This window comes from Schistocerca piceifrons, chromosome 2 (genome assembly GCF_021461385.2).
Source record: "Schistocerca piceifrons isolate TAMUIC-IGC-003096 chromosome 2, iqSchPice1.1, whole genome shotgun sequence".
Classification (NCBI taxonomy): Eukaryota; Metazoa; Arthropoda; class Insecta; order Orthoptera; family Acrididae; genus Schistocerca; species Schistocerca piceifrons.
The window spans coordinates 263,748,619-263,774,985 of record NC_060139.1 but is presented as its reverse complement, the minus strand read 5'-3'; the positions used below and the strand labels follow the sequence as shown (position 1 = coordinate 263,774,985).

General features: G+C 42.6%; 1 protein-coding gene across 1 annotated transcript in view; it reads right to left on the bottom strand.

The window, feature by feature from the left end:
* The window catches only part of LOC124777402, a 142,715-nt gene continuing 116,348 nt past the window's right edge, over nucleotides 1-26,367 (bottom strand). The window contains exon 6 of the mRNA XM_047252797.1: nucleotides 1-126. Coding sequence (XP_047108753.1) covers nucleotides 104-126 — 23 coding nt within the window. The 3' untranslated portion in view covers nucleotides 1-103. The remainder of the gene's footprint in view (nucleotides 127-26,367) is intronic.

The window sequence follows — 26,367 nt, the reverse complement described above, 5'->3', positions numbered from 1 at the left end:
ATTTATTATAAAGTGAATACACTGCAGTTCCTTACTTCAGCTGTAAATAAGACGCTACGCGAGGCCACAACCTAAGCACACACGTCGCTGAAGTGCGTGTTGATCAGCCTCGGCCCCATGCTGGACCTGTAAAGAACCTAAGCATTAGCGTTTACAATGACTAATATGTAGCAGCTTTTCACCTTAATAAAACAATAGAAACTGGAATGGATTTTAAACGTCAGAACTGATACTTACGACCACTTTAAAGTTCGAGCACATAGTTGCCATCAATGAAGTTCTGCACCACAGAATTAAACGACTCCATTTGGAAAAATTGAGCGACAAGGCTCAATGGTGTGACACTGAGCTCATATTCGTGATGTCGGCCATTCGAATCCCCATCATGACATCCAGATTCAGCTTTTCGTCGATTTCTCTGAATCTCTTTAGATAACTGCTAGAATCTTTCCTACAGGACACATCCGATTTCCTACCTTATACTTTGCAATTTAGAAAGAACTGGCAGTGGGAAGGTGACCTTGAGAACATGATTAAATAATCAACGAAATGTTAAAAGTGTAGGAGTCCGGGTGTGGAATGTCAGAAGTCTGAATGTGGTAGTGAAGCTGGAAAGTCTAAAACTACAAATGCAATGGGTCAGTCCATACGCAGTGGGGGTTAGTGAAGTGAGATGGAGAGAAAATGAGGTCTTCTGGTCAGATGAATGATGGGTAATATTAACAGCAGCGTACAATCGTATATGCAGAAACTCCAGCAGTGCCGATCCCAAGTTTGGGGCCCTATCTTGCAAGTGATGAGGAAGGAGGAAGAGGTGGAGTAATAGCTCGTAAATAAACCTGGGTCCATCTGGCTCCAGATGGTAGCACCCACTAAGGGCCCCTTTCTAGGGTTATTAGGTAAAATCTGGTCAACGGTCTCAAAGACGGTCGAGGAAACTTAGATTCCCAACGGCGGAGAGAGCGGAAGAACTACCTACAAGACTCCCAATCTTGGCTGTATTTTCTTGTGGCTCTCGGGCTACTCCAAAAATAACGTTCATCAATTACGGAAGTCTGTGATGTAGACCATTTTACCCCAGGTGGACGATCCACCACAAGTCATTACGTCAGCAGACATTCGGATTTTGGGGAGTCTGCAACATTGCACGAAGACAAGTCTTGGAACCCCAGCTAAATTTCAATATAAACAACCAACGTACTTAGCAACTTTTAATGTAAACTCACTGTTGAAGACTGGAAAACTAAAACAACTGACAGATGCGCTAAAGGACCACAACATACTCATAGCAGCCATTCCAGAAACGCGATACGCGGATACAGATACCTTCGACTCTGAAGCTTTTAGGATATACAAAGAGAAAGTGGGACTGAGAGTGATGAAAAATGTGTCACATCTTGGAACAGCCTTTATAGTCGTCAAAAAATCTTGAACTCAATAGTTAACTTTGATTCCCCATTGGAGAGACTCAAGTCTTACATTCACAAGTACAAACAAAATCTACACAATCATCAATGCCCAAACACATATGAATGAAGATAATAAAAACAAAAACTAGAAGCCTTTTGGAATCAACTAGATAATATGATTCAGAAAATTCAGGATAAAAAACATCATCGTTCTTCTTGGAGACTTTACTGCATAGATTGGTAAAGGAAAAAATATAAGAAAACTGTTGGAGATTATCTTGCCCACAAAAGAACAAACCAGAATTGCACCAGGCTAATAGAACTTCGCCAAGCACACCACCTAATTCTTAAATCTACAGCTTTTAAAAAACTATCACGAATGCAAAAGACATGAACACTCCCAAATCCCAACCTAGGAGAATTTAAAAATTGATCATGTGGCAAGAAAGAAATTTTCGCGCAAAGAAATCGTGAACGTTAGGGTAGTCATGGGTGTACCTAGAATTCGGAGCACTACCTCTCTAAAATTAAGTTCAAAGTCATCCCAAGCAGGAAAGAATGCGTAAAACAAATCAAGGATCGAGAGTACAACACCGAAAAAATATTAAAATCAGATGAATTCACAAAAGCAACAGAAACGATTCAGACCCGAAGTTGGGTGGATATCAAGAGAAACAGTACTATGGCCGAATGGATAGCACCCAATGTAAAAAGCAAAAAACACCCTAGGTGGTCGTTTGAATGTGATGCCCTCATTGAAACAGGTAAACAGACGTGGCAAAATTGGCAATCACAGAAAACAGAAGAACGCAGATTAAATTTCATTAGCGTTAAATCTGTTATATAAAAGTATAAAAAGGATTAAAAAGACTCATTAAAACAAAACTCTTCTCCAAACTGATGAAGAATTTACTAAAAACAACACAAGAAGCTTTTACAGAACGTTCAAATAAAGGTTATCAAAATATGAAGTGCCCACCCTTCAATTTCGAGATGTAACGCCGGAAATGCATATCCTCCTATTTCCATCTATTGTACTATTATTTTTTTCCTTGTTTTGCTACCGCAAGATATGACATTTCTGTCTCTTTATATATTGTAATTGCTTTACTGTTTGGATATATATATATTTATGCACTTATGTCGATCTATAATTGGTTTGTTTCGTAAATATTATTTGTATTTTTACGCTGGGTCTTGCCTAGGGAAAACTGCTATCGAACGATTACATCGATGGGTCGTGTGCAGAATCAAAGTGTGTAGGATCTTTGGTAGTGTTAACTCTGCCGCGTGGAGCGCGGGCTGGGCAGTGAGAGTCTGGCTGGAGTAGCGAGTGGAGCAGAGGTGTGTTGTGTGACGCTCCCGCGAGTTGCCGCGCTTTCGGGGTTTGGCAGCATGTAATTGCGCTCGACTCGCGATGATAGTTTCTGACATGGTGTCGCGGACGGGAAGCATTAGCTGGCGCACATCAAGAGCCCGTTTCGCCTGGTGACCGTGTCGAGAAGAAGGCGCGCCAACATCCAGCTTCTGCAACAGCGACGGCCGACAATGAGTGACTGTCGCCACCTCCTCGATCGACGGCTTCAAACCTTCAATCAACCAACAAGGAAGACTAAAAGCACGTAAAGTTTCAGAACTGTATGGCAGACCTCAGCTTTTCAAATTGTTCCATTTGCCTCGCAAAATTACAGCAACTTAGCATGAACGTTTGTTGCTCATTGTCCCAATTGCATTGCCAAGCAGGGTCCCTTCCTTTTCCGAAATGAACCCGAGTGTCGTTGAAATTCAAACGCCAGCATTAAAATAATATGATTAGATTTCACTGCTTTAATTTCAAAGTTCAGTAGCTGGCTACAATATTTAGGTTACACGAGCACAAATTTAGAGTGCGAGTTTTGTTAGCATATTTTAGCTTACCTGTGACTGCAGCTCAGCTTGGTACGTACTAAATTTTACTATTGTTAATAGTTCAGAATCATTTAATTCAAGTTCAAAGTTAAATCTCTTGTTTCTAAATTGCGTAGGGTCAAGTTGCTTTTGAAATGATTGTTGAGGTAGTCCAAGACTAACCGTATTTTACTGGATTTCGATGTGCTTCAGAAAGAAAGCTCGCTATTAACTTCAGTCACTAAATTAACTTTCGATTTTCCGGTTTTATTAATTCTTTTGCTAAATTAAGTCAGAGTGTAGCGAAATTTATTACTTCTGACAAACTTTCAGTTTTCACACTACACGTGTCAACCTTCAGTTGCCACGCTTCTAGTGTTAATTATATGTGTAATAACCTTTCTTTTTCAGTTACTATAGTATTTGTCCTTAGGACTGGCGACCGTGATTTCCCCCAAATCTCAAATATCTAATTACCGCTAGTTAATTGTTAACGTAACGGCCGCACATTTACTTTCTTTATTAACTTTACCCCTTTTCAAAATTAATTTCCACCAGTTTCATTAGCACATTTCCTTTCATTTAGATGTAACCCTTTCCTCCCTCTTTACCGACAGGTTAACTTCGGTGACGATTGCTTTTCCAAAACTCCCATTAGGTACACGCGGTTTCATTTTCACTGTCATTAAGGTCGGTAAGTGAGGGGGAGGTTACACGTGGCGACCTGGTGACAGGACGATCTTCAAATTTGAGGTTGTTCTGGACACGAATTTTGCATTGTGCAAATCTCGTAACAAAGTACTGGTTACGAAATGGTCGATACGTCAGCGAGAATATTCGTGTGAGGAATCCTAATTAGAGTTGAGATTTTGCATTTATATTGAAAATTATTAAAATGAGTGAAGGCAACAATTACCAAAATTTGGTAGACTTGGATACGGAACAATCGGTCGAACAGTGGGAAACGCGCACAGCGGTACCCATTGTTCCGGGGCAGGCGGCTAGCATGAAAGATGCGACCGCCGAAACGCAACAAAGAGCAGAAATGGAATTCCAGACTTTAGAAAATGTTTCGGAATCGGAAGCGAAAATAAAATCTGTACCCCTTGATGATGAATACGGGGGAACATGTATAGAGGAACCAGCTACGCAAGTAAAACCGGTAGTCTCCGGGAATTTAACTGATTTATTGAATGTTTTGATTAATGAAATCAAGAGTCAATCGGCAGAAATTATAGCTCTGTCTGCCAAGCAAGAAGCTCAGTCTGAAAAGATTGAACGAAAGCTAGACAATCAGAACAAAGCTATTAATGTTGTTAACAACAATGTTGGAGTTGTTAATACAAAAGTTGATAAAATCAAAGAAGATATTGTTGTAATTAATACCGAAATCGGTAATCTTAAACAGGAAATGATAGGCGTTCAGGCGGAAATTGCGAGCATAAATACTCGTTTTGATTCCGAAATTAGCAGAATCGAGAAAAGTGTAGGAGAAGCAGTTGCTCCGATCATCGAGAATAAGGTGACGGAACAAATTCAATTAGTGAAAAAAGAGGATCAACAGAAGGTGGAAACTTTAAAGGCTTTAGTGTCCGAAGTAGACACTAAAGTGAGGGAGCAGGCTAATACCTGCGAAGAGAAAAAGAGGGAAGTGGAAACGCTTGCGACAACCACTTGCCAAGTAATTACGAGAGTGTCGGAATTAGAAAAGAAACTTGACGAAAAACAGAGCTATGTGCCAATCTGTGCACATAGTTCGGAATTGTTGACGAAAGAGGAGCGGTTCGACCCCTTGAAAAAAGTCGGTATACACGCGACGGATTTCATTAAAAATTGTGAAAGAGTTTTACCCAGATCATGGACTAATGAGAGAAAAATTAATGCGGTTATTGATGTGCTGGCTGGTGATGCCAAGCGTTGGGGCTTAAACCTCGACATTACGAACCTGACTTTTGACGAGTTTAAAAATTTGTTTCTGGCTGAATACTGGTCAGAGCAAAAACAGCAAAGTGTCTGGCGCGAATTTGTCGTATCGAGGCCTTTCGATGCGAATTCGCGCGGTTCGATGAGGGAGTTTTGTGAGGGCTGGATCCGCAAGTTGGAATATTTGCGTGATCGCCGCACGGAATCCGAAATAGTCTGGGAACTCTACAAGAAGCTTCCAGATGGTACAAAACGATACGTAGGAAGCAATTACAGGACAATCAATGATTTCCTGGAAAGAGTGGAGGACGAGGACAATTGGCGCAATAATCGCGACAGTGGCAGAGGCCGTGGTAACAACAACGGGTACCACAGCAACCACAACAACGATAACCACGGGAATAATGCATACCGCAACCATGGCAGCAATAACAATAATGGTTCGGACCGTAATAACAATCGGTACAATGCAAATAATAACAGGAATGACGGAAACCAGTATCATACTAACGTGATACGGGCTTCACAGAATAGTAATAACGCCAGAGGGTGTGATCAGCCGCCTCAGCAGCATCCGGGGAGCGTATCTGCTGGGACGAGACAGGGAAACCATTAGCCGCGCCGGTGAGGGGCCGACCGGGCGTGGAGAAATTTTGGCGGCCCAATAACAGTAGAAAACTCAGGTGTCGTCGTTATGAAAATTCCGTATGGAATAATCAACGGCGGGAGAGTGTGCCAGTGTTAAGAGAAAGGAGTGCGCCCACAAGTAGTAGATCAGCTGTATACACGGCAGTAGAAGGTACATTCACTGTCTGTGAGAACAATTTAAGTAGTGTTTCGGAAATCGATTATAAGGTGCCAGCTGTAATACCCACAGCGGAACTGGAGATTGAGTTTAAGAATGATTCGCAATTGTTGAGAGAAGATCAGATGTCGGATAAAACGTCCGTCATCGAGCGAGGGGATGCAGAGAGGGATGAGGTCTGGTTAAGGCAGTTCGGTCGCTTATACGACGAACTAAGAGATTATAGGGGTCTGCATGGGAGAAGTGTTTATGGGGAGCGCGTGCAGTATTTGCCGCGTCTCGTCCCACAGGAAGATAGTATTTGTGAAGTGATTGAAAGTTCTGGCCCTAACCGGCAGACTTTACCAGAAATAGTTGATGTTAATGGGGAGCACGAGCAAGATTCGTCGTGTTTCGTCCCGCAGGAGTTAGATGTTGAAGGAGTAACGGAAAGTTCTGGCCCTAACCGGCAGACTTTACCGAAAGTTATAGTGGTAGAAGTAGCCGACCCATCCGACGCAAACCTCCAGTTTAAACATTGCGAGAGTATTAAGGGGAAAGATTACGAAAATTTTAGTGATAGCCGGACACAATTGGTAGAAAAGCACATAGATTTCAGCGTGTATGAGGTTAGAGCTGACGTTATGCGGTCAGACGGTAGCAGTGTGGGTTGCGCAGATCCAGAGGAAGTAATTTCAGATGCGACTGGGCACATTCCTCCAGGTAGATTGGCAGATGAGATCAATCTGATTAAAGAGGAATCAACGAAGGTGACAATTAGTGAATTGATAGCAAAGCAACACTCACTAGTTGACGAGTTACAGGAAAAGGTTTCGGTATTGGAGGCGAAGCTAGAGACTAAGCCTCAGGACAAACGTGTTGAAATTAAAACTGTATGTGAACAGAGGCTGAAAAAGCCGCCAGATAAGCCGGATTTAGGATCAAAGCCGGATGGTTTTTTCTGGAATGACCTGGATATAGACGAGGATTTACTGTGGGAAAATAAAGAAACAGTCGAGGACAAGTGTAGACAGATAGTAGTGTCTGTTAATATGCACGACCTACAACTAAACGTGTTGATTGACACCGGTGCAGAATTGAGTGCTGTATCTGGGAAAATATTTGAGTTACTGAAAGACAGACCTGGCATCGTAGTTATGCCAGTAACAGGAGTGAAAATTATCGGTGCTACTGGGAAGGCCAGTAAACCGGTCACAAAACAGATTTTTGTCAACTTTGAGATATGTGGGGCACGATTTGAACAAGAGTTTGTCGTCGTGCCAGACTTAACTACGGAAGTAATTATCGGGTTAGATTGGCTGTTAAAGTACCGTGCAGTGATTAACTGCGAAAGCAAAACGTTGACATGTACGTCCCAAGATAAAACAATAGTAGTTAGTTTTGACGAGGCAGGAGACGGTGTGCATAGGCAATACCAGCCTATACACATTGTTAACTGGCCGAATGGTATTGACGTAGGTATGAATTTGAACTACTGTAATGTGAGGAATCTCGGCATTGACAATAGTGTAGAAAGTGAATTGGAAAGTATTGTAGACGGTGTGTCAAACGTAACACACGAACAAAGACGAGGCCTGTATGAAGTAATAATGAGGAATAAGAGTGTGTTTTCAGACAAACCGGGTCTTGTGGAAGGATATAAATGCAAGTTGCATGTAATTCCGCACGAACCATTCTTCGTGAGACCGTATGCTATACCGCTGTCCAAAAAGGAAGCAGTGCAACGGGAGATAGATAAGATGATCGAATGGGGAGTGATTGAAAGAAGTACAAGTCCATACAATAACGGTTTGGTCATTGTAGCAAAACGGGATGGTAGTGTGCGTATTGTGATTGACGCACGCACGTTGAATAGGGTCGTTCAACGTGAAACAGACAGACCAGAGAGTATGGAGGAGATTTTGCAACGTTTTCATGACGTTAAGTTCATGACTAGCCTCGATCTGACAGCTAGCTACTGGCAAATAGAACTCGAAGAAGAATCTAGGCCATACACCGCCTTCTTGTTTGCGGGCAGGTGTTATCAGTATAGAGTACTGCCGTTTGGACTTAATATATCTGTGTCCGTGTTCATCAGGGCCCTAGATAAAGTGCTAGGACCGGCTTTGAGTTCAAGATTAACTGTATATGTTGACGACCTATTGCTGGCCAATGCCACTTGGCATGACCATTGTGACCTGTTAGATGAAGTTTTTAGAGCATTGCGCCGTGGCGGAATGACTCTAAAGCTAAAGAAATGCGAATTTGTGAAGCAGGAACTGAAATTTTTAGGGCATGTAATTACCACTGCTGGTATTACGAAAGACCCAGAGAAACTAGAGGCAATAAAGAATTGTCCTCCACCCAAGTCTAGGAAACAGTTAAAAAGTTTTCTAGGGCTCACAGGATTTTACCGTAAATTTGTAAAAGGACAAGTGTTTAATGATGAAAATTTGAATAACCTCTTGCGCAAAAATGTTCCGTTTGTGTGGACTGACGGGTGTCAGACCGCTTTCGAGAGATTAAAAGACGAGTTGTTAAGATCTAACATACTATTTCATCCTGATTTATCGCTACCCTTCCATCTGGGAACGGATTCGTCGAATTACGGGGTGGGGGTAGAACTGTTCCAAGAAGTTGGTAAAGGAGAGGATAAGGAACACCGGACGATAGCGTTCGCGAGTCGAACTTTATCAAAAAGTGAGCGAAACTACCCGATTTCTGAGAAAGAGTGTCTCGCTATCGTGTGGGGATTCAAGAAGTTCAAGGGTTACCTATGGGACCGTAAGGTGATTATTCATACGGACCATAAGGCGCTCACTTATCTGAAGGATTGTAAACTACTTCACGAAAGACTGACTAGGTGGTCGCTGTATTTACAGCAATTTAACTATGACATCTGTTACGTAAAAGGGACCGACAATTGCGTAGCGGATGCGCTGTCGCGGTTGCCCGAGTCTAATCAAGGTCTATTGAAAGATGAGGCAGATGGAGTGGTCAAATTGTACTATTTTAAAGAAGTTGAGGGACGTAAATTAATAATGAACATTTGTAAGAATCTACGTCGTCATCAGAACGAGGATGGTTGTTTAAATATGGTGAAAACCCGATATGATGAAAAGAGTCCAGAAGGAGAGAAATTAAGGAAGTATTACAAGATATACGATCATATCTTGTACATACGTAAGGGTGAAGATAGTAATATTTGGCGGGTATGCTGGCCCAGCAAATACGTCACGGAAATAATAGACTACTACCATTTGGCGTATGGTCACTGTGGACCAAAGAAATGTACGGAAAAGCTGAGTGAAGTAGTGCATTTCAACAACATGTTAAAACGAGTTACTGACAGAGTGAAAACTTGCGATTTATGTCAGAAGGTGAAGGTTACCAACTGTACGAGTCGTGGTCCTATGCAAAGTATAAGGCCTAACGACACCTTTGAGTTACTGTGCGTGGACTTGTACGGACCTTTGCCCAAGTCATCAGGAAACTTTGCTTACATTTTAGTAGTGCTAGAAGCTTTTTCCAAGTTCATCAAACTATACCCGATTAGGAAAGCTACAGCCAAAGCAGTCTATAGCAAGCTTGTGAACGATTATTTTGTTCATATTGGTAAGCCCAAGGCGATTCTATCAGACAATGGGGCACAATTTACTTCTAAGTTGTGGAATGAAGGCTTGGAAAGTAATGGGGTCGAGGTGATCCATATTTCAGCTTATTGTCCGGCTGGGAATCCCGCTGAGAGGTATATGCGCGAGCTAGGCCGACTGTGCCGTACCTATTGCCATCACAACCATAGGGCATGGGGCAAATATGTAGCAGTATTTGAGAGAATTATGAACACCTTGAGACATGAATCGACGGGATTTTCTCCAGAGGAAATCCTGTTGGATGACAGAAGTAAAAGTTTAGTGGAAGAGATAATCAAATTCCCTCCACGGATTGACATTAGTATTGGTGTGAAAAAAGATCGTTTGCGAGAAGTAATGAAGCTTAAAGCCGATGCTCGCATACGTCGTCATGTCGCTAAAGCGCGTTTTGCTAAGTTTGCGATCGGAGACTTAGTACTTGTAAAAGCTCATGAGAAATCGAGCGAGATAGACAATGAAATCTCTAAATTTAAGTTTGTTTATAATGGACCATATAAAGTCATTGGTATACCTCACACAAATGCTTATTGCTTAGAGTATCCAAGCTCTGGAAAGCTATTAGGTATACGAAATATAATAGATTTGAAATTGTACCAACCTAGGATCGATTAATACCACACAATGGGTAATTTGTACAATATGTAAATATAGAGTGTAAGATTTAAGGTTTGCTAGATTGCCATGCTTTTGACTGACCAAGAGGACATTAAAGAAGTTGTAATTAATAAGTAATTAATTTTGATTAATCAATTTAATTTTAATCAATTTAATCATGATCTAATCAACTGAAAAATCCAAGCTGCTAGTTTAAGTTTTCAGCTGAGTCACAGTAGATTAAGGAATGTAAATATGATTTTGTAAATAGCTGTAAGATTTCATAAATATGTGATTTACTAGTCATTGCCGATGTACTTAGACGCTGTTTTAAGTTTCAGGCTAGTACATGCGTGTGATGATGGACAGTGTTGAGTTATCCACTGTGATAGTGTTTATGGACTCCTTGAGATTACTCGGGAGTGAGTTTTTCCGAAAGAATTCAGTGAAACGGACGTTCTGGAAACGCCGTCACAAGGGCGAGTGAGATCAAGCGTGCCGCACACGCGGGCGCAACAATACTGGCGAGGCGAGCCGCTGTCGGCTCTTGTGCCGCTGTTGGCTCTTGGGCCGCTGTCGGCATTCTTTGTACTTGCGAGTACGGAAGGCGGAATTGTTTTTCTTCCTGGACAGCTGAAAGAATTCTACTGTCAATATTTATGTTTTTTTCGATCTGATGTGTGTTATTTTCTTGTTTAGCGTTTAATGGACTCCCATGACGAGAATATTAATTATGAAAGGGTTATGTAAAAATGTGTATTCTATGTAATTAATTATTAATTTGCGTATTTTGATCTACCTGTTTTTATGACCATGTACTCTGATTAATTTTGTAAATAGTATTCCATTTCTTGATACTGTTGGGAATTTTGACAATTTTAGAAAAGCTAAACCATTTTCTATGTTTTCTATGAATTTTAATATGTTGTCAACCTGTTTTATTTTGATCAAGATGACAGAGTGGAATACGATTAGGAGTGTCTCCACTCAATTATTATGGTCTAAAAATTGATTTATGCTTAATTAGACGAATGCTAAACTTTTGATGATGTTTTGAGCATATGCATCTCCGCTGTTTCTTTTTTGGGACATTTTCTGAGTCTGTTTACGTTACACGAACATCCTCAGACAATGTGGGGCACGTGTAACGCCGGAAATGCATATCCTCCTATTTCCATCTATTGTACTATTATTTTTTTCCTTGTTTTGCTACCGCAAGATATGACATTTCTGTCTCTTTATATATTGTAATTGCTTTACTGTTTGGATATATATATATTTATGCACTTATGTCGATCTATAATTGGTTTGTTTCGTAAATATTATTTGTATTTTTACGCTGGGTCTTGCCTAGGGAAAACTGCTATCGAACGATTACATCGATGGGTCGTGTGCAGAATTAAAGTGTGTAGGATCTTTGGTAGTGTTAACTCTGCCGCGTGGAGCGCGGGCTGGGCAGTGAGAGTCTGGCTGGAGTAGCGAGTGGAGCAGAGGTGTGTTGTGTGACGCTCCCGCGAGTTGCCGCGCTTTCGGGGTTTGGCAGCATGTAATTGCGCTCGACTCGCGATGATAGTTTCTGACATGGTGTCGCGGACGGGAAGCATTAGCTGGCGCACATCAAGAGCCCGTTTCGCCTGGTGACCGTGTCGAGAAGAAGGCGCGCCAACATCCAGCTTCTGCAACAGCGACGGCCGACAATGAGTGACTGTCGCCACCTCCTCGATCGACGGCTTCAAACCTTCAATCAACCAACAAGGAAGACTAAAAGCACGTAAAGTTTCAGAACTGTATGGCAGACCTCAGCTTTTCAAATTGTTCCATTTGCCTCGCAAAATTACAGCAACTTAGCATGAACGTTTGTTGCTCATTGTCCCAATTGCATTGCCAAGCAGGGTCCCTTCCTTTTCCGAAATGAACCCGAGTGTCGTTGAAATTCAAACGCCAGCATTAAAATAATATGATTAGATTTCACTGCTTTAATTTCAAAGTTCAGTAGCTGGCTACAGTATTTAGGTTACACGAGCACAAATTTAGAGTGCGAGTTTTGTTAGCATATTTTAGCTTACCTGTGACTGCAGCTCAGCTTGGTACGTACTAAATTTTACTATTGTTAATAGTTCAGAATCATTTAATTCAAGTTCAAAGTTAAATCTCTTGTTTCTAAATTGCGTAGAGTCAAGTTGCTTTTGAAATGATTGTTGAGGTAGTCCAAGACTAACCGTATTTTACTGGATTTCGATGTGCTTCAGAAAGAAAGCTCGCTATTAACTTCAGTCACTAAATTAACTTTCGATTTTCCGGTTTTATTAATTCTTTTGCTAAATTAAGTCAGAGTGTAGCGAAATTTATTACTTCTGACAAACTTTCAGTTTTCACACTACACGTGTCAACCTTCAGTTGCCACGCTTCTAGTGTTAATTATATGTGTAATAACCTTTCTTTTTCAGTTACTATAGTATTTGTCCTTAGGACTGGCGACCGTGATTTCCCCCAAATCTCAAATATCTAATTACCGCTAGTTAATTGTTAACGTAACGGCCGCACATTTACTTTCTTTATTAACTTTACCCCTTTTCAAAATTAATTTCCACCAGTTTCATTTGCATTTTTCCTTTCATTTAGATGTAACCCTTTCCTCCCTCTTTACCGACAGATTAACTTCGGTGACGATTGCTTTTCCCAAATTTCCATTAGGTACACGCGGTTTCATTTTTCACTGTCATTAAGGTCGGTAAGTGAGGGGGGAGGTTACACCATCGCTCACAATAAAACGGAAAATTGCAAGATACTAGCCTACTTTGAGAAGCACCGGCCGGGGTGGCCGAGCGGTTCTGGGCGCTTCAGTCTGGAACCGCGCGACCGCTACGGTCGCAGGTTCGAATCCTGCCTCGGGCATGGATGTGTGTGATGTCCTTAGGTTAGTTAGGTTTAATTAGTTGTAAGTTCTAGGGGACTGATGACCTTAGATGATAAGTCCCATAGTGCTCAGAGCCCTTTGAACCATTGTTTTTGAGAAGCTCCTGAACTGTGAAACCATCCCTGAAAAATTTAAATCCATCCCAAGTAACAGCGAGAAGCCAGATACAGAACCACCAACGTCTGAAGAACTACAGAAGGTAACTTTAGAACAGAAAAACAAGAAAGTGTCTGTAGAAAACGAAATAATGACCGAACTATGGAAAGAAGCTGGCAAAAATGCAATTACATCTATTCAATGTATTTTCGATAAAATATGGAAAGAAGAAGAGAGAGCCGCAGAATGAAGGATAGCTCTCATCCACCCTAACCACAAGAAAGGCTTAAGGATAGACCATAACAATTATAGAGGAATATCACTCCTGGATATACCGTACAAGATTATTTCTAAAGTCCTTTTGAATAGTGCAGAGCCGCAACTTGACCGACACATCATGCAGTACCTGGGAGGTTTCAGCACAATTACTAAACTTATAAACATTATGTCATACCAAAAATCAAGGGCAAAGACATATTTAATCTCCTTCATTGATTTAAAAAAAAGCATATGATTCGATTAACAGAGAATCTCTATTAGCAGCACTGGAAGAAATGGGTTGGGATAAGAAAACAACTAATATCAAGAAAGCGACCCTTACAAACACATTTTCGAAAGTTAAATTCATGGGTGAACTATCAGAACTCTTCGAAATAAAAACGTGGGTACGACAGCGGAATGGACACTCATCGTTGCTGTTCAGTTGTGCGCTTGATAAAGTAATCAGAGAATGGAAAACAAATATAAAGAGTGGTATAAGATTGGGTAGCAAAAAGAGGAGCCTTAAGGTAAATTGCATAGCTTTTGCAGATGATATGGCCCTGTTTGCCGAAACAATGGAAGAATCACAGGCCTTGAACTAAAGAAACTAGCAGCTAAAATAGGTCTCCACATCTCCTTCAAAAAAACTGAGGTCATGACAAACATCGAGAACTCACGTTAACACCTCAAGCTCCAAGAACAAAAGATTTAAATAGTGAACGAATTTAAATGTCTCTGAGAGTGGATTAGTTGGAATTCTGGGAAAGGCAAAGTAATGGACTCGAGAAAAATAAACTTGAACTGGCTTTCCAACTAACAAAAGATCCATGCAACAAATAATCCCTTTCGTGGGGGTCCAAAATTACACATTGCAAGACAGTGATAAAGCTAGAAACATTGTATGTAGCAGAAACACTAAACATGAACTTCAAAGGCCTAATGGAGAAACTTGAGGTAAAGAGAAGAAAAATTTTAAGGAAAATCACACGACCAAAATTCCAAGATAATAAGATAGTTTACATCAAAAATTAAACTCTCTACCAGAAAATCGAACAACACTTTCACATGCAGTGCGAGAAAGGAGGATAATTTTTTATGGGCATGTTGTTGTTGTTGTTGTGGTCTTCAGTCCTGAGACTGGTTTGATGCAGCTCTCCATGCAACTCTATCCTGTGCAAGCTTCTTAATCTCCCAGTACCTAATGCAACCTACATCCTTCTGAATCTGCTTAGTGTATTCATCTCTTGGTCTCCCTCTACGATTTTTACCCTCCACGCTACCCTCCAATGCTAAATTTGTGATCCCTTGATGCCTCAAAACATGTCCTACCAACCGATCCCTTCTTCTAGTCAAGTTGTGCCACAAACTTCTCTTCTCCCCAATCCTATTCAATACCACCTCATTAGTTATGTGATCTACCCACCTTATCTTCAGCATTCTTCTGTAGCACCACATTTCGAAAGCTTCTATTTTCTTCTTGTCTAAACTATTTATCGTCCATGTTTCACTTCCATACATGGCTACACTCCATACAAATACTTTCAGAAACGACTTCCTGACACTTAAACCTATACTCGATGTTAACAAATTTCTCTTCTTCAGAAACGATTTCCTTGCCATTGCCAGTCTACATTTTATATCCTCTCTACTTCAACCATCATCAGTTATTTTGCTCCCTAAATAGCAAAACTCCTTTACTACTTTAAGTGTCTCATTTACTAATCTAATTCCCTTAGCATCATCCGATTTAATTTGACTACATTCCATTATCCTTGTTTAGCTTTTGTTGATGTTCATCTTATATCCTCCTTTCAAGACACTGTTCATTCCGTTCAATTGCTCTTCCAAGCCCTTTGCTGTCTCTGACAGAATTACAAGGTCATCGGTGAACCTCAAAGTTTTTGCTTCTTCTCCATGAATTTTAATACTTACTCCGATTTTTTCTTTTGTTTGCTTTACTGCTTGCTCAATATACAGATTGAATAACATCGGGGAGAGGCTACAAGCCTGTCTCACTCCCTTCCCAACCACTGCTTCCCTTTCATGCCCCTCGACTCTTATAACTGCCATCTGGTTTCTGTACAAATTGTAAATAGCCTTTCGCTCCCTGTATTTTACCCCTGCCTCCTTCAGAATTTGAAAGCGAACGTAGGTTTGCCTTTTCTTAATCTTTCTTCTAAGATAAGTCGTAAGGTTAGTATTGCCTCACGTGTTCCAACATTTCTACGGAATCCAAACTCATCTTCCCCGAGGTCCGCTTCTACCAGTTTTTCCATTCGTCTGTAAAGAATTCGCGTTAGTATTTTGCAGCTGTGACTTATTAAACTGATAGTTCGGTAATTTTCACATCTGTCAACAACTGCTTTCTTTGAGATTGGAATTATTATATTCTTCTTGAAGTCTGAGGGTATTTCGCCTGTCTCATACATCTTGCTCGCCAGATGGTAGAGTTTGTCATGACTGGCTCTCCCAAGGCCATCAGTAGTTCTAATGGAATGTTGTCTACTCCTGGGGCCTTGTTTCGACTCAGGTCTTTCAGTGCTCTGTCAAACTCTTCATGCAGTATCTTATCTCCCATTTCGTCTTCATCTACATCCTCTTCCATTTCCATATTATTGTCCTCAAGTACATCGCCCTTGTATAAACCCTCTATATACTCCTTCCACCTTTCTGCCTTCCCTTCTTTGCTTAGAACTGGGTTGCCATCTGAGCTCTTGATATTCATACAAGTGGTTCTCTTCTCTCCAAAGGTCTCTTTCATTTTCCTGTAGGCAGCATCTACCTTACCCCTAGTGAGACAAGCCTCTACATCCTTACATTTGTCTTCTAGCCATCCCAGCTTAGCCATTTTGCACTTCATGTCGATCTCATTTTTGAGACGTTTGTATTCCTTTTTGCCTGCTTCATTCACTGCATTTTTATATTTTCTCCTTTCATCAATTAAATTCAATATTTCTTCTGTTACCCAAGGATTTCTATTAGCCCTCGTCTTTTTACCTACTTGATCGTCTGCTGCCTTCACTACTTCATCCCTCAGAGCTACCCATTCTTCTTCTACTGTATTTCTTTCCCCCATTCCTGTCAATTGTTTCCTTATGCTCTCCCTCAAACTCCCTACAACCTCTGGTTCTTTCAGTTTATCCAGGTCCCATCTCCTTAAATTCCCTCCTTTTTGCAGTTTCTTCAGTTTCAATCTGCAGTTCATAACCAATAGATTGTGGCCAGAATCCACATCTGCCCCTGGAAATGTCTTACAATTTAAAACCTGGTTCCTAAATCTCTGTCTTACCATTATATAATCTATGTGATCCCTTTTAGTATCTCCAGGATTCTTCCAGGTATACAACCTTCTTTTATGATTCTTGAACCAAGTGTTAGCTATGATTAAGTTATGCTCTGTGTAGAATTCTACAAGGTGGCTTCCTCTATCATTTCTTCCCCCCAATCCATATTCACCTACTATATTTCCTTCTCTCCCTTTTCCTACTGACGTATTCCAGTCACCCATGACTATTAAATTTTCGTCTCCCTTCACTACCCGAATAATTTCTTTTACCTCGTCATACATTTCATCAATTTCTTCATCATCTGCAGAGCTACTTGGCATATAAACTTGTACTACTGTAGTAGGCATGGGCTTTGTGTCTATCTTGGCCACAATAATGCGTCTTCTCAGAATAAACCCAAACAGATTAAGCAAACAAATCCTTGGCTTTTTCCGTAACTGCAAAACAACCCCAGATGGTTTAAAAAAACCGAGAAAGACCTAGTAGAACTAAGGAGTTCAGAAAAAAAACTAATCCATCACATACCTGATTTAGTTACTAAAGATGAAAATATTAGGTTCCAAGACGAATCTACGCAAATACCCAAACACATGATTCTAGAAGAAGAGAGGAAAAGGAGATCAGAAAGAATGAATGAACTGAGCACTGGGAAAGGAACAACACACAAAAACTGACTGACCAAATCTACCTCAGAGAGTGTGAAACGAAAGAAGAGGAAAAAGTACAGGCAGAGAGTGAGTTGCTATAAACTACTCAGTGCTAGCATCTGATGGAATTACACATTCCTGGAGACATACTGAGTTTAAAAATTTATCTTCGATAAGGACAGAAGCTGAAGTAACGAATTAAAATTTGTTCGAAGACTTGAACTTGAACCCCGGTCTCTTGCCTGAGGTAAGCACAGGATTTCTTCGTTATGTACAAAGCTGTGGTGTTATTCCAATATCGGAGAGCATCAGCAATACTGACAACTTAAGAAAGAGAAAATTAAGATGGGTAGGGGCGTGAATTGAAGCTGGGTGACTGGAAAGCAATAGGAGCCATAGGAATGTAACAGAGATTTGCAGGAGACTGTAGGCTCGGTTGTAGGAACGAGGACGTTAAAGAGTAATTAAGTTCTACGATGGATTCGAGATATTAATATCGAACACACTGTTCAGAAACCACAACACAGGTGAATGTTCTTGGAAAATACTCAGACTCATGGAAGATTTCAGCTGGATTATTTCCATGATGAGACAGCTTTCCCGTATTAGATGTTGGTCTTCAAGGTGTACCCAGGAGCAGATTTAGTTTTACGACACAATTTAGTAATGATAAAGAGTAGACTGGAGTTTATGAGAATCATCCAGAAGATCCAATGACGAAAGAAGCGGAATACTGAACAAGCGAGGAATGATGAGATACGTTTGTTGTACCTTAAGGCTGCAGATATTTCGATAGTAAATGCCACAATAAGCTGTTCAGTTGTAGAGGAATTGGCATCTCTAGAAGTGGAAATCACATAACTGTTATCGACCGATAAAGGTACAAGGAAGATAATGCAAAGAAACCGCGAGTGACTGAAGAAATACTGTAATAGATCGACGAAAGAACGGAAGAGCATAAACGCGCAGCAAATGACACGAATACAGCAATGAAGTAAACACGAAGTGCATGGATGCCAGGAAGAAGGAGATGCAAGAGAGATGGAAAGAATTTGGCGTCGAAAAACTGATTCAGCATGTAGAAAGGCAAAAATACACGCAGAAGGAACTAAAATCTAATGCCTCAGCACTGCAGGAGGAATTACACGGTGAAACGCAGCGGAGCAAGTGGACAGGTGGGAAGAGCACATAGAGGTTCCTGTGCAGAAGTGGACTTGTCTCACGACGTGACATAAGTAATGGGAGTCGATATGCAAAACATAAACACGTCTTCTCTTTCACCTGTGGCCTAGGGGAGCATCATTGACTACTAATCGAAACGTTCTCTATCCCGGGTTCAAACCCGGTCGCTGCTTAAATTTCGATTAAGAATCATCAGCGACGTCGGCCGAAGACTTCCGGCATAAGAAGTCATCTTCGCTCAGCCGATGACCTTGTCAAGGAAGATGGAGTAGCAGACAGAGTTTCAGGACACTTCCTTGCCCATTTGATGGGAAAATGCCCACAAAAGGCGGAACAGTCAGCAATGATGAACGATATGAAGATTCTAGGCACTGGAAACCACTGAGTTAAAGATACATAATGTATATCTGCAGGGCATCTGGGATGTAACTACAAAAATGTCACGATGATCACTCCATTGGTGAAAGATTCCAGACTAGTCCCCCATTCGGCTCTCTGGGAGGGTACTCCAAGGGCTAGGATTTCTGGACAGGCGAATATAGGGTAATACCAGCAGCAGCAGGAAACAGTGTAACGATATTAGGATGCGATATAAGTAGGAAAGTAGGGCATGAAGCTGTTCAGTGATAGGGTTGTTCTCATCAGTTTCGACAGCAAACCAATGTTGACAACGGTAGTTCAGATATAAATGCCGGCGTCGCTTTCGGAAAATGAGTATATGGAAGAAGTGCAATTATGAGGATATTTAACTGGTAAGTCAGTATGTAAAGGGAGACTAAAATCTAATAATCGTGGGGGACTGAAATCCGGTTGTAGGGGAAGGAATACAAGAAAAGGTTACGGGAGAATATAGGATAGGCAGTGAGCATCAGGGAGGAGAAAGACGTTTTGAGTTCTGTAATAAATTTCTGAAGGTAATAGTGAATACCTTGTTCAAGAATCACAAGAGGAGGAAGAAAACTTGGAAAAGACCCAGATACGCTGGAAGTTTCAGCTGAATTGCTTCATGGTCGGACACAGATTCCCAAATCAGATATTGGATTGTAAATCATATCGAGGAGCAGATACAGACTCAGATCATAATTTAGTAACGATGAAGAATCGACTGAGGTTTAGGAGAATCGTACGGAGAGTCTGAGTGGAAGGAAATGGTACACTAAAGTACACATGAGTGATGAGACGGCGTTTGAAGTTCGCTAAGGATGCGGGTACTGCGATGGGGAACAGTACACTAGGCAGTTCAGTTGAAGAGGAGTGGACATCTCTAAAAATGGGCATCACAGATGTTGCAGTCAGACATAGGCACAAGGAAGGTAACTAAGATGGGACCTTGGGTAACAGAAGAACTAAGTCGATTGACTGACGAAAAATAAAACTATAAAAAAGTTCAGGGAAAGACAGGAATCCATACAATACAAAAATGGATGTACGTATTTATGTACATTCCACATACCCTCCAAAAACACTAGACCGATTTCAACCAAACTTGGCACACATATCACTTACTGTCTAGAGATAATAACTGTAGGGTTTAGGAACACCTATCTATCAAAGAAGTAAGGATGAAAAAGGAATGTAGCCTACGACGCTCGAATTCCATTCTTTGTTCGCCCAGTATTTCAGAATAAGGGCAATTTTTGACTTCCAAGAAACTTCACACATAATTTCAAATCTTTCCAAAACCTATTGTCGCTGACAACCCTCACAAAATTATGAAAGAAACAAAGTTCAAACTCTAATGATGGCTGTTAATTAAAACGGTGAAACCGGTCATAAGTTAACATCGTCTGCGATCAAGACCGTTTTTAAATCATTTTATTTTAATTTACTACACTGACAGAAACAAATTGCAAGACCAAGGAGGAGTTGTGCGACATAAACGAAAGTTGGTAGGCATATGTCTACAGATTTCGGGTCAGTAGCATAAAAGTGGCGTTACTACGAGGATAAAATCAGGTTTAGTTCAAGTACACGTCATAACGGTCGTGAGCGTTAGTTACCTGTGATTTATGATGTAACCTGCAGATGACTACTGAGAGACTGGAGAAATGGGCACAAAGAAGTGGTCGTAAGTCATCGCCAGAAAATAAGCTGTGTGTTTTGCTTGTTAACCGTTCCTGTCCCCTTTTCATATCCCAGAACTCAAACTGAGGGATACCATTTTAAATTTTAACGAGTCGTGAGGTATGTGGACACTAATTTCTACCAGACGTTTACTTACTTGCCACACTTGAGGGACTTTTCCTCTCGATCCATCAAAGCCCTTAAAAGTTTAAAGCGTGTACCACACAGAGTTTGGGGAGGAGCTCAAGCATGTCTGTTCCAGTGTTATAGAGCGTTTGTTTGGTTCTAAAAAGGCTTTGAGCACCATGGGACTTAACATCTGAGGTAATCAGTCCCCAAGAACTTAGAACTACTTAAACCTAACTAACTTGAGGACAGCCCACACATCCATGCCCGAGGCAGGATTCGAACCTGCGACCGTAGCGGTTGCGCGGTTCCAGACTGAAGCGCCTAGAACCGCTTGGCCACACGGGCCGGCGTTTGGTTCTAGCTTCATTATGGACGTGTGACGTTCAGACCCACTAGGTCCACTGTGGGGGCATCAGACTGGCTACAGGTGCATTTAGACCTCCTGCACGAAGGTGGCGAGCCGCCACTTCTAATCTGACGGTGACTATTTACGGTAAATTGCCTCTGTGGCCGAAATCGAGAGTCTGCCTTTGGCAGGGCAGCGGTTCGGACGTCCTGCTTACGTCCCTGCCGCGTTAGGGCGCGCGTGGTGTTGCTGTGATCTACAGCCATCACCGCACAGCTTACTTCCACCGACCTACCGTGACATATTCAGGACGAAAGCCGACGCTGAAGTTCAGTTTTAGGCCGAGTTTGCGCGACTAAAAGCGTTGGAAATCGAAGAGTTTTTACGAGATGACGTTCACATCGATCATCACGAAGTTATATGGATTCACCTCTCCATGTGCAACCGGTGGATGACGCAGCTTGTGAAAGCATTCTCTAAAAAACGATCGACCTTCAATTCAGACTTTCGGATGGACACACTGGCTCTGTGAAAGCGGAATAATCAGGTGCCAGAGGACGGTCCTAGTGTTGGAGTTGCCATTTGAGGTACTAGCAGAAATGGTAATTGCCGCATTGAGACCCTATGGCACTGTGATAATCCATACAGCGAAAAAATGGGCACACTTTACTACTTACAAAGTTCTGAATGGGGCATGCCAGGTGCGCATAGACCTTACTAAACACTTCCTGTCCCATTTGTACAATGAGAGATGCCGTGACATCTTAAGCTACGACGGCCAGCCAAAGACCTGTTCGAGATTCGAACAAGAGGGACATCTCAGATCAAGCTGTATGCAACTTAACCGACGGGAGATGAGAAGATGTCGCCCAATGCAACGGCGCTCCAGTTGACGTATGTGGTGGCTCTACCAACTGATCATTGACTGTCGACTGAAGAGTCACCTTCAGCCGACACTGAGCAGGCTCCGATGCAGCGGCGGCAGAGCACTACGAACGGACATTTTGTACTACCAGGGCAACCCCTGTCTTTGGTTTTGCAATGCGGAGGGGAACAGCCAGCGCAGGAGAGATGGCCGTCGCAGATTTGTCGGTGAGAACCGACGCTTTTGTACCTGATGGAAATGACACCCAGTCGCTCCAAAGCGAAGGAAGAAACGTCGACTGGCTCCATCCAATACCTCCATGAGGATGTCAACTGAAGACGAAGATCTCGACGGTGGCGACCATGCCCAGCAGGAAGATGTGATCGTCGGATCCTCTAACGTGATTTGATCAGCAGCGGATTCGAAGGAGACCTCTCACAGTGCCATGCTTCTCGATGATGGACAGCAAAGGGTTTCAGTATCTGACCCTATCTTGGATGTACTGCAAACTTCAGCTGCCCTGTTAATTCCAGGGGTCATCACTGCACAAGCCTCACTGCATGGGCCGACAATATCGAGGACATGACGTCTGCAGCAGCAACTAAAGCAGTTGCAATTGCTTCACATCACGAGAGTTAAACTGCAGTGCACATGGGAGGGGATCGATTCTTGATGGTGGGGCCTTCTTCTGTTCTTCCACCTCTCCCAACTGGCGCCAACAATATAGCCTCCCTGTGCCAGGCCTACTGGATTGGCACCATCAAACTCAATACCATCAGTTCTGAGGTCAAGATGTAGAAGTTTCGTGACTTGTTCTGCGTGTCAGATCTCGATGACGCACTTCTCCAGGAAGTGTGCCTCGACCAGTTCCTGTCCGTTTACGGATACAACGTTTTTAAGGCGCCATGATGCACTGATAATGGCAGTGGTGTGACCATTCTTGTGAAGGGAGTCGTCATGACTGATTGTGTGGCCTACCTTCCGTCAGCACAAAGATTTGCTATCACATATCAGAACGTCATGATTGTGAATTTACGTTTTCTCTCTAGTACAGATGAGAGACCATACAAGATTTTAGGCAGAGGAGGTTGCGCCCTCATTCGAGGGACACTACGTCCATATCATCCTTGGGGGTAACTTGAATTGTGTCCAGTCGTCACAGGATCAAATACCACACTGTAGCACATGCAGAAAACTGCAACGCCTGGTGCAAGACCTTTGCCTTGTCAACACCTTGCAGAGTTCCCACAGCAACAGACAGAAGTATATGTTTTCCTGAGAGTTACAGCAGCGCCGCTTGATGCTGACATATGGCTGGCATTCTACATGGATCATGATACCTACCTGCACCTCTGCACCACCTCCCTCCCACGACAGAGGTTGTGGCGGAGCAGGAGCACATGGGAGATGAATGTAGCGCTCCTTGGGGATCCAGAACGTCGCCACAGGATAGTGGAGACCAGGAGGAACTGTGAGAGGCAGCATCTGACCTTTCCTTCCATGATCCTGTGCTGGCTTGATTGCACAAAACCTGCACTGCGGCATGTAATGACGAACTATGTTTGAGAGGCTATGTGTTCGCAACAGACACCATGGAATATCATTTTACGCCACTGCTGGAGAAATACGACTAACTGCCGCCGCCAGGATGTCGGGATGAGGTCTGGCGCCTGCAAGTAAAGATCACAATGTTTACATGACATTGTCTCGATGGCACACTTGATCATGTGTGTAGTCAGGACCACATCGAGGGAGAACTGCTGACCATGTACCACATATTCTGCGAACGTCACAGATGTCGAAGGGTATTGACCCCCACTCTGAATATGCTGGATGGCCAGCTCCTGATGGGCCATTAGGATATCGCCAACGCCTTGTCAGATCATTACCGGCAGTTCTATGCCACAGGAGATCAGGATGTTATGGCGATAGATGACGTCTTCTACTTGCTGTCTTCGACCCTCCATAACGGCAGAGTACGCCACCAACGCCCCCAGCAAAGGAGCGACCAACAAATCTCTGGGCCCAGACGGTCTCCCAACAGAGCTTTATGATACATTCCATGATGTTATGATGCCCCCCATGGGTTATGATACACCAGGAACTGATGAACCCTGCAGTGCAGATGCCACCTGCCTTTGTTGATGGCATCCTTATATCGATCCGCAAGCTGTCTGCTGAAAGGGGAGTTGACCATTATCGGCCTCTTATGGTGCTCAACAGCAATTTCAAGACATTTGGCAGAATTCTGGCTGCCCACATTCAGTGTCCTGCACTAAGTGTCTCCAAGATGACAGCAACATACAGATAGCACTCAGTGATTACCACAGTGTCGTCACACTGGCAGAGGCGTGTCACATGCACAGAGCTGTAGCGTCAGTGGAGATTGACCATGCTTTCAATAAGGTATGCCACAGTTATCTTGAGAAGGTGCTGCGGCAGCTGGCCTTTCCCCAGTCTTTCATACACATCATCATGCGCCTTCTGTGTAATGCGACTTCACAGGTTATGATCGATGGACATATTGCAGGCAAGTTCACTATCACCTGTTCTGTGAGGCAAGGTTGCTCCCTGTCGGTGGATATGTATGCCATTGCTGTGGAGCCACTGTTACATAGACCATGATGTCAGCCATACAGACTTACGTTGAGAGACCCTACCTTTGTCTGCCACATGTACACGGATGATCCAGTGTTGTTAGTACATACCCTAGATGATGTCCAAACATCACTGGACTGAAGTGCCCATTAGTGTGCCATAGCCGGAAGCTGCTTGAACTTGGAGAAGTATGGAGCAATGATCATTGGCAGTGGCTTCCCTGAAGGGAGCTTTGCCACATTCCCACTCTGGTGTATGATCAAATGTTTGGGAGGTTATCTTTACACATGACTGTCGACGGATGGCACACCTTACCTATACTTGCCTTCTACAACACTGTAGCAACTTGCTGCGATCTTTGAACGTGGTCCAGTGGGTATCTTGGGTATGACGTTTTATCTGTATACTAACATAAATGCAGTCATATAGATCATAGGTTTGACCATATTGTATCTTTACCGAGATGATGACAAACACTTTCTCAATTTTTGGACCTCCCTATCAGAACGATTCACTCGTCTATGACACCACCTGCATTACCCCTAATACTTTGCTAATTATCTGGGTAGTGTCTTCTTGGACCCTACCCACAGTTGGACAGTTGGGGTGTGTCGGGTATGAGAAGTTAACCTTATGTGCATGTTAATTTTACGGAACGAGCGGGAAAAAGTGATAGAACCTTATGAACCCTTTCTTCCTGAAGACATGCCTGGTCCTAATGGTGGATTAGAAGGTTCCATTGATATGCTGATCGATGGTGACAACAGGTATAGTGTCTAACATTGGTTCCACTGGAAGGGCGGCCTTCACGTTCTATTTAAGCTTAAATTTTTTTGCTGTGGTTTGATTACTGTTTTACTCCCAGAAGGACGTTATTATAAGAATAAAGATGTTTTGTTTAATCTGCCTTCCTGGGAGGGAAGGGAGTGGTTCAGGGAGAGGAAGGGGCATGAAGGCCAGGCCTCAGGTAGTGATCCCACCGCACCCTGCCTGTATTGGCTTGAGGCTGACAGCTCTACTTCCTCAAAAAAAGAAAAGTCTCGTTTGGTGATGACACTTGACCCAAGGGAACGTTAGTTCGATTCCCAGTGGTAGAAAAAATTTTCACTGCCAGTATTTTGCCAGCAAGAGGAGGAAAGGTGATGGGAGGGAGTGGGTCAGGGACAGGAAGGGGCATGAAGGCCAGGCCTCAGGTAGTGATCCCACTGCACCCGGCCTGTATTGACTTGAGGCTGACAGCTCTACTTCCTCAAAAAAAGAAAAGTCTCGTTTGGTGATGACACTTGACCCAAGGGTACGTCAGTTCGATTCCCAGTGGTAGAAAAAATTTTCACTGCCAGTATTTTGCCAGCAAGAGGAGGAAAGGTGATGGCATAAAGTTCCTGACACCAGAATTTCCGTCAATGTCCTGATTTAAATACCATATCTCATCACAGTGTCTAATGCAATGCAGGCATGTGACACTTTTGATGATGAGCTGTCCGTTGGATTGGGGTGTTAAGCTTGGCGGCCCTATTTGTGCTACTCGCAAAGAGTAGGCTAGAGCTGGCACCAGGTTTCAGCCTCTCTCTTCCCTCATCCTCATCATCATACAACACAAACATCACACAACACTACACACAATACATACATGTAGTTCAAATGGTCCAAATGGGTCTGAACACTATGGGACTTAACTTCTGAGGTCATCAGCCCCTAGAACTTAGAACTACTTAAACGTAACTA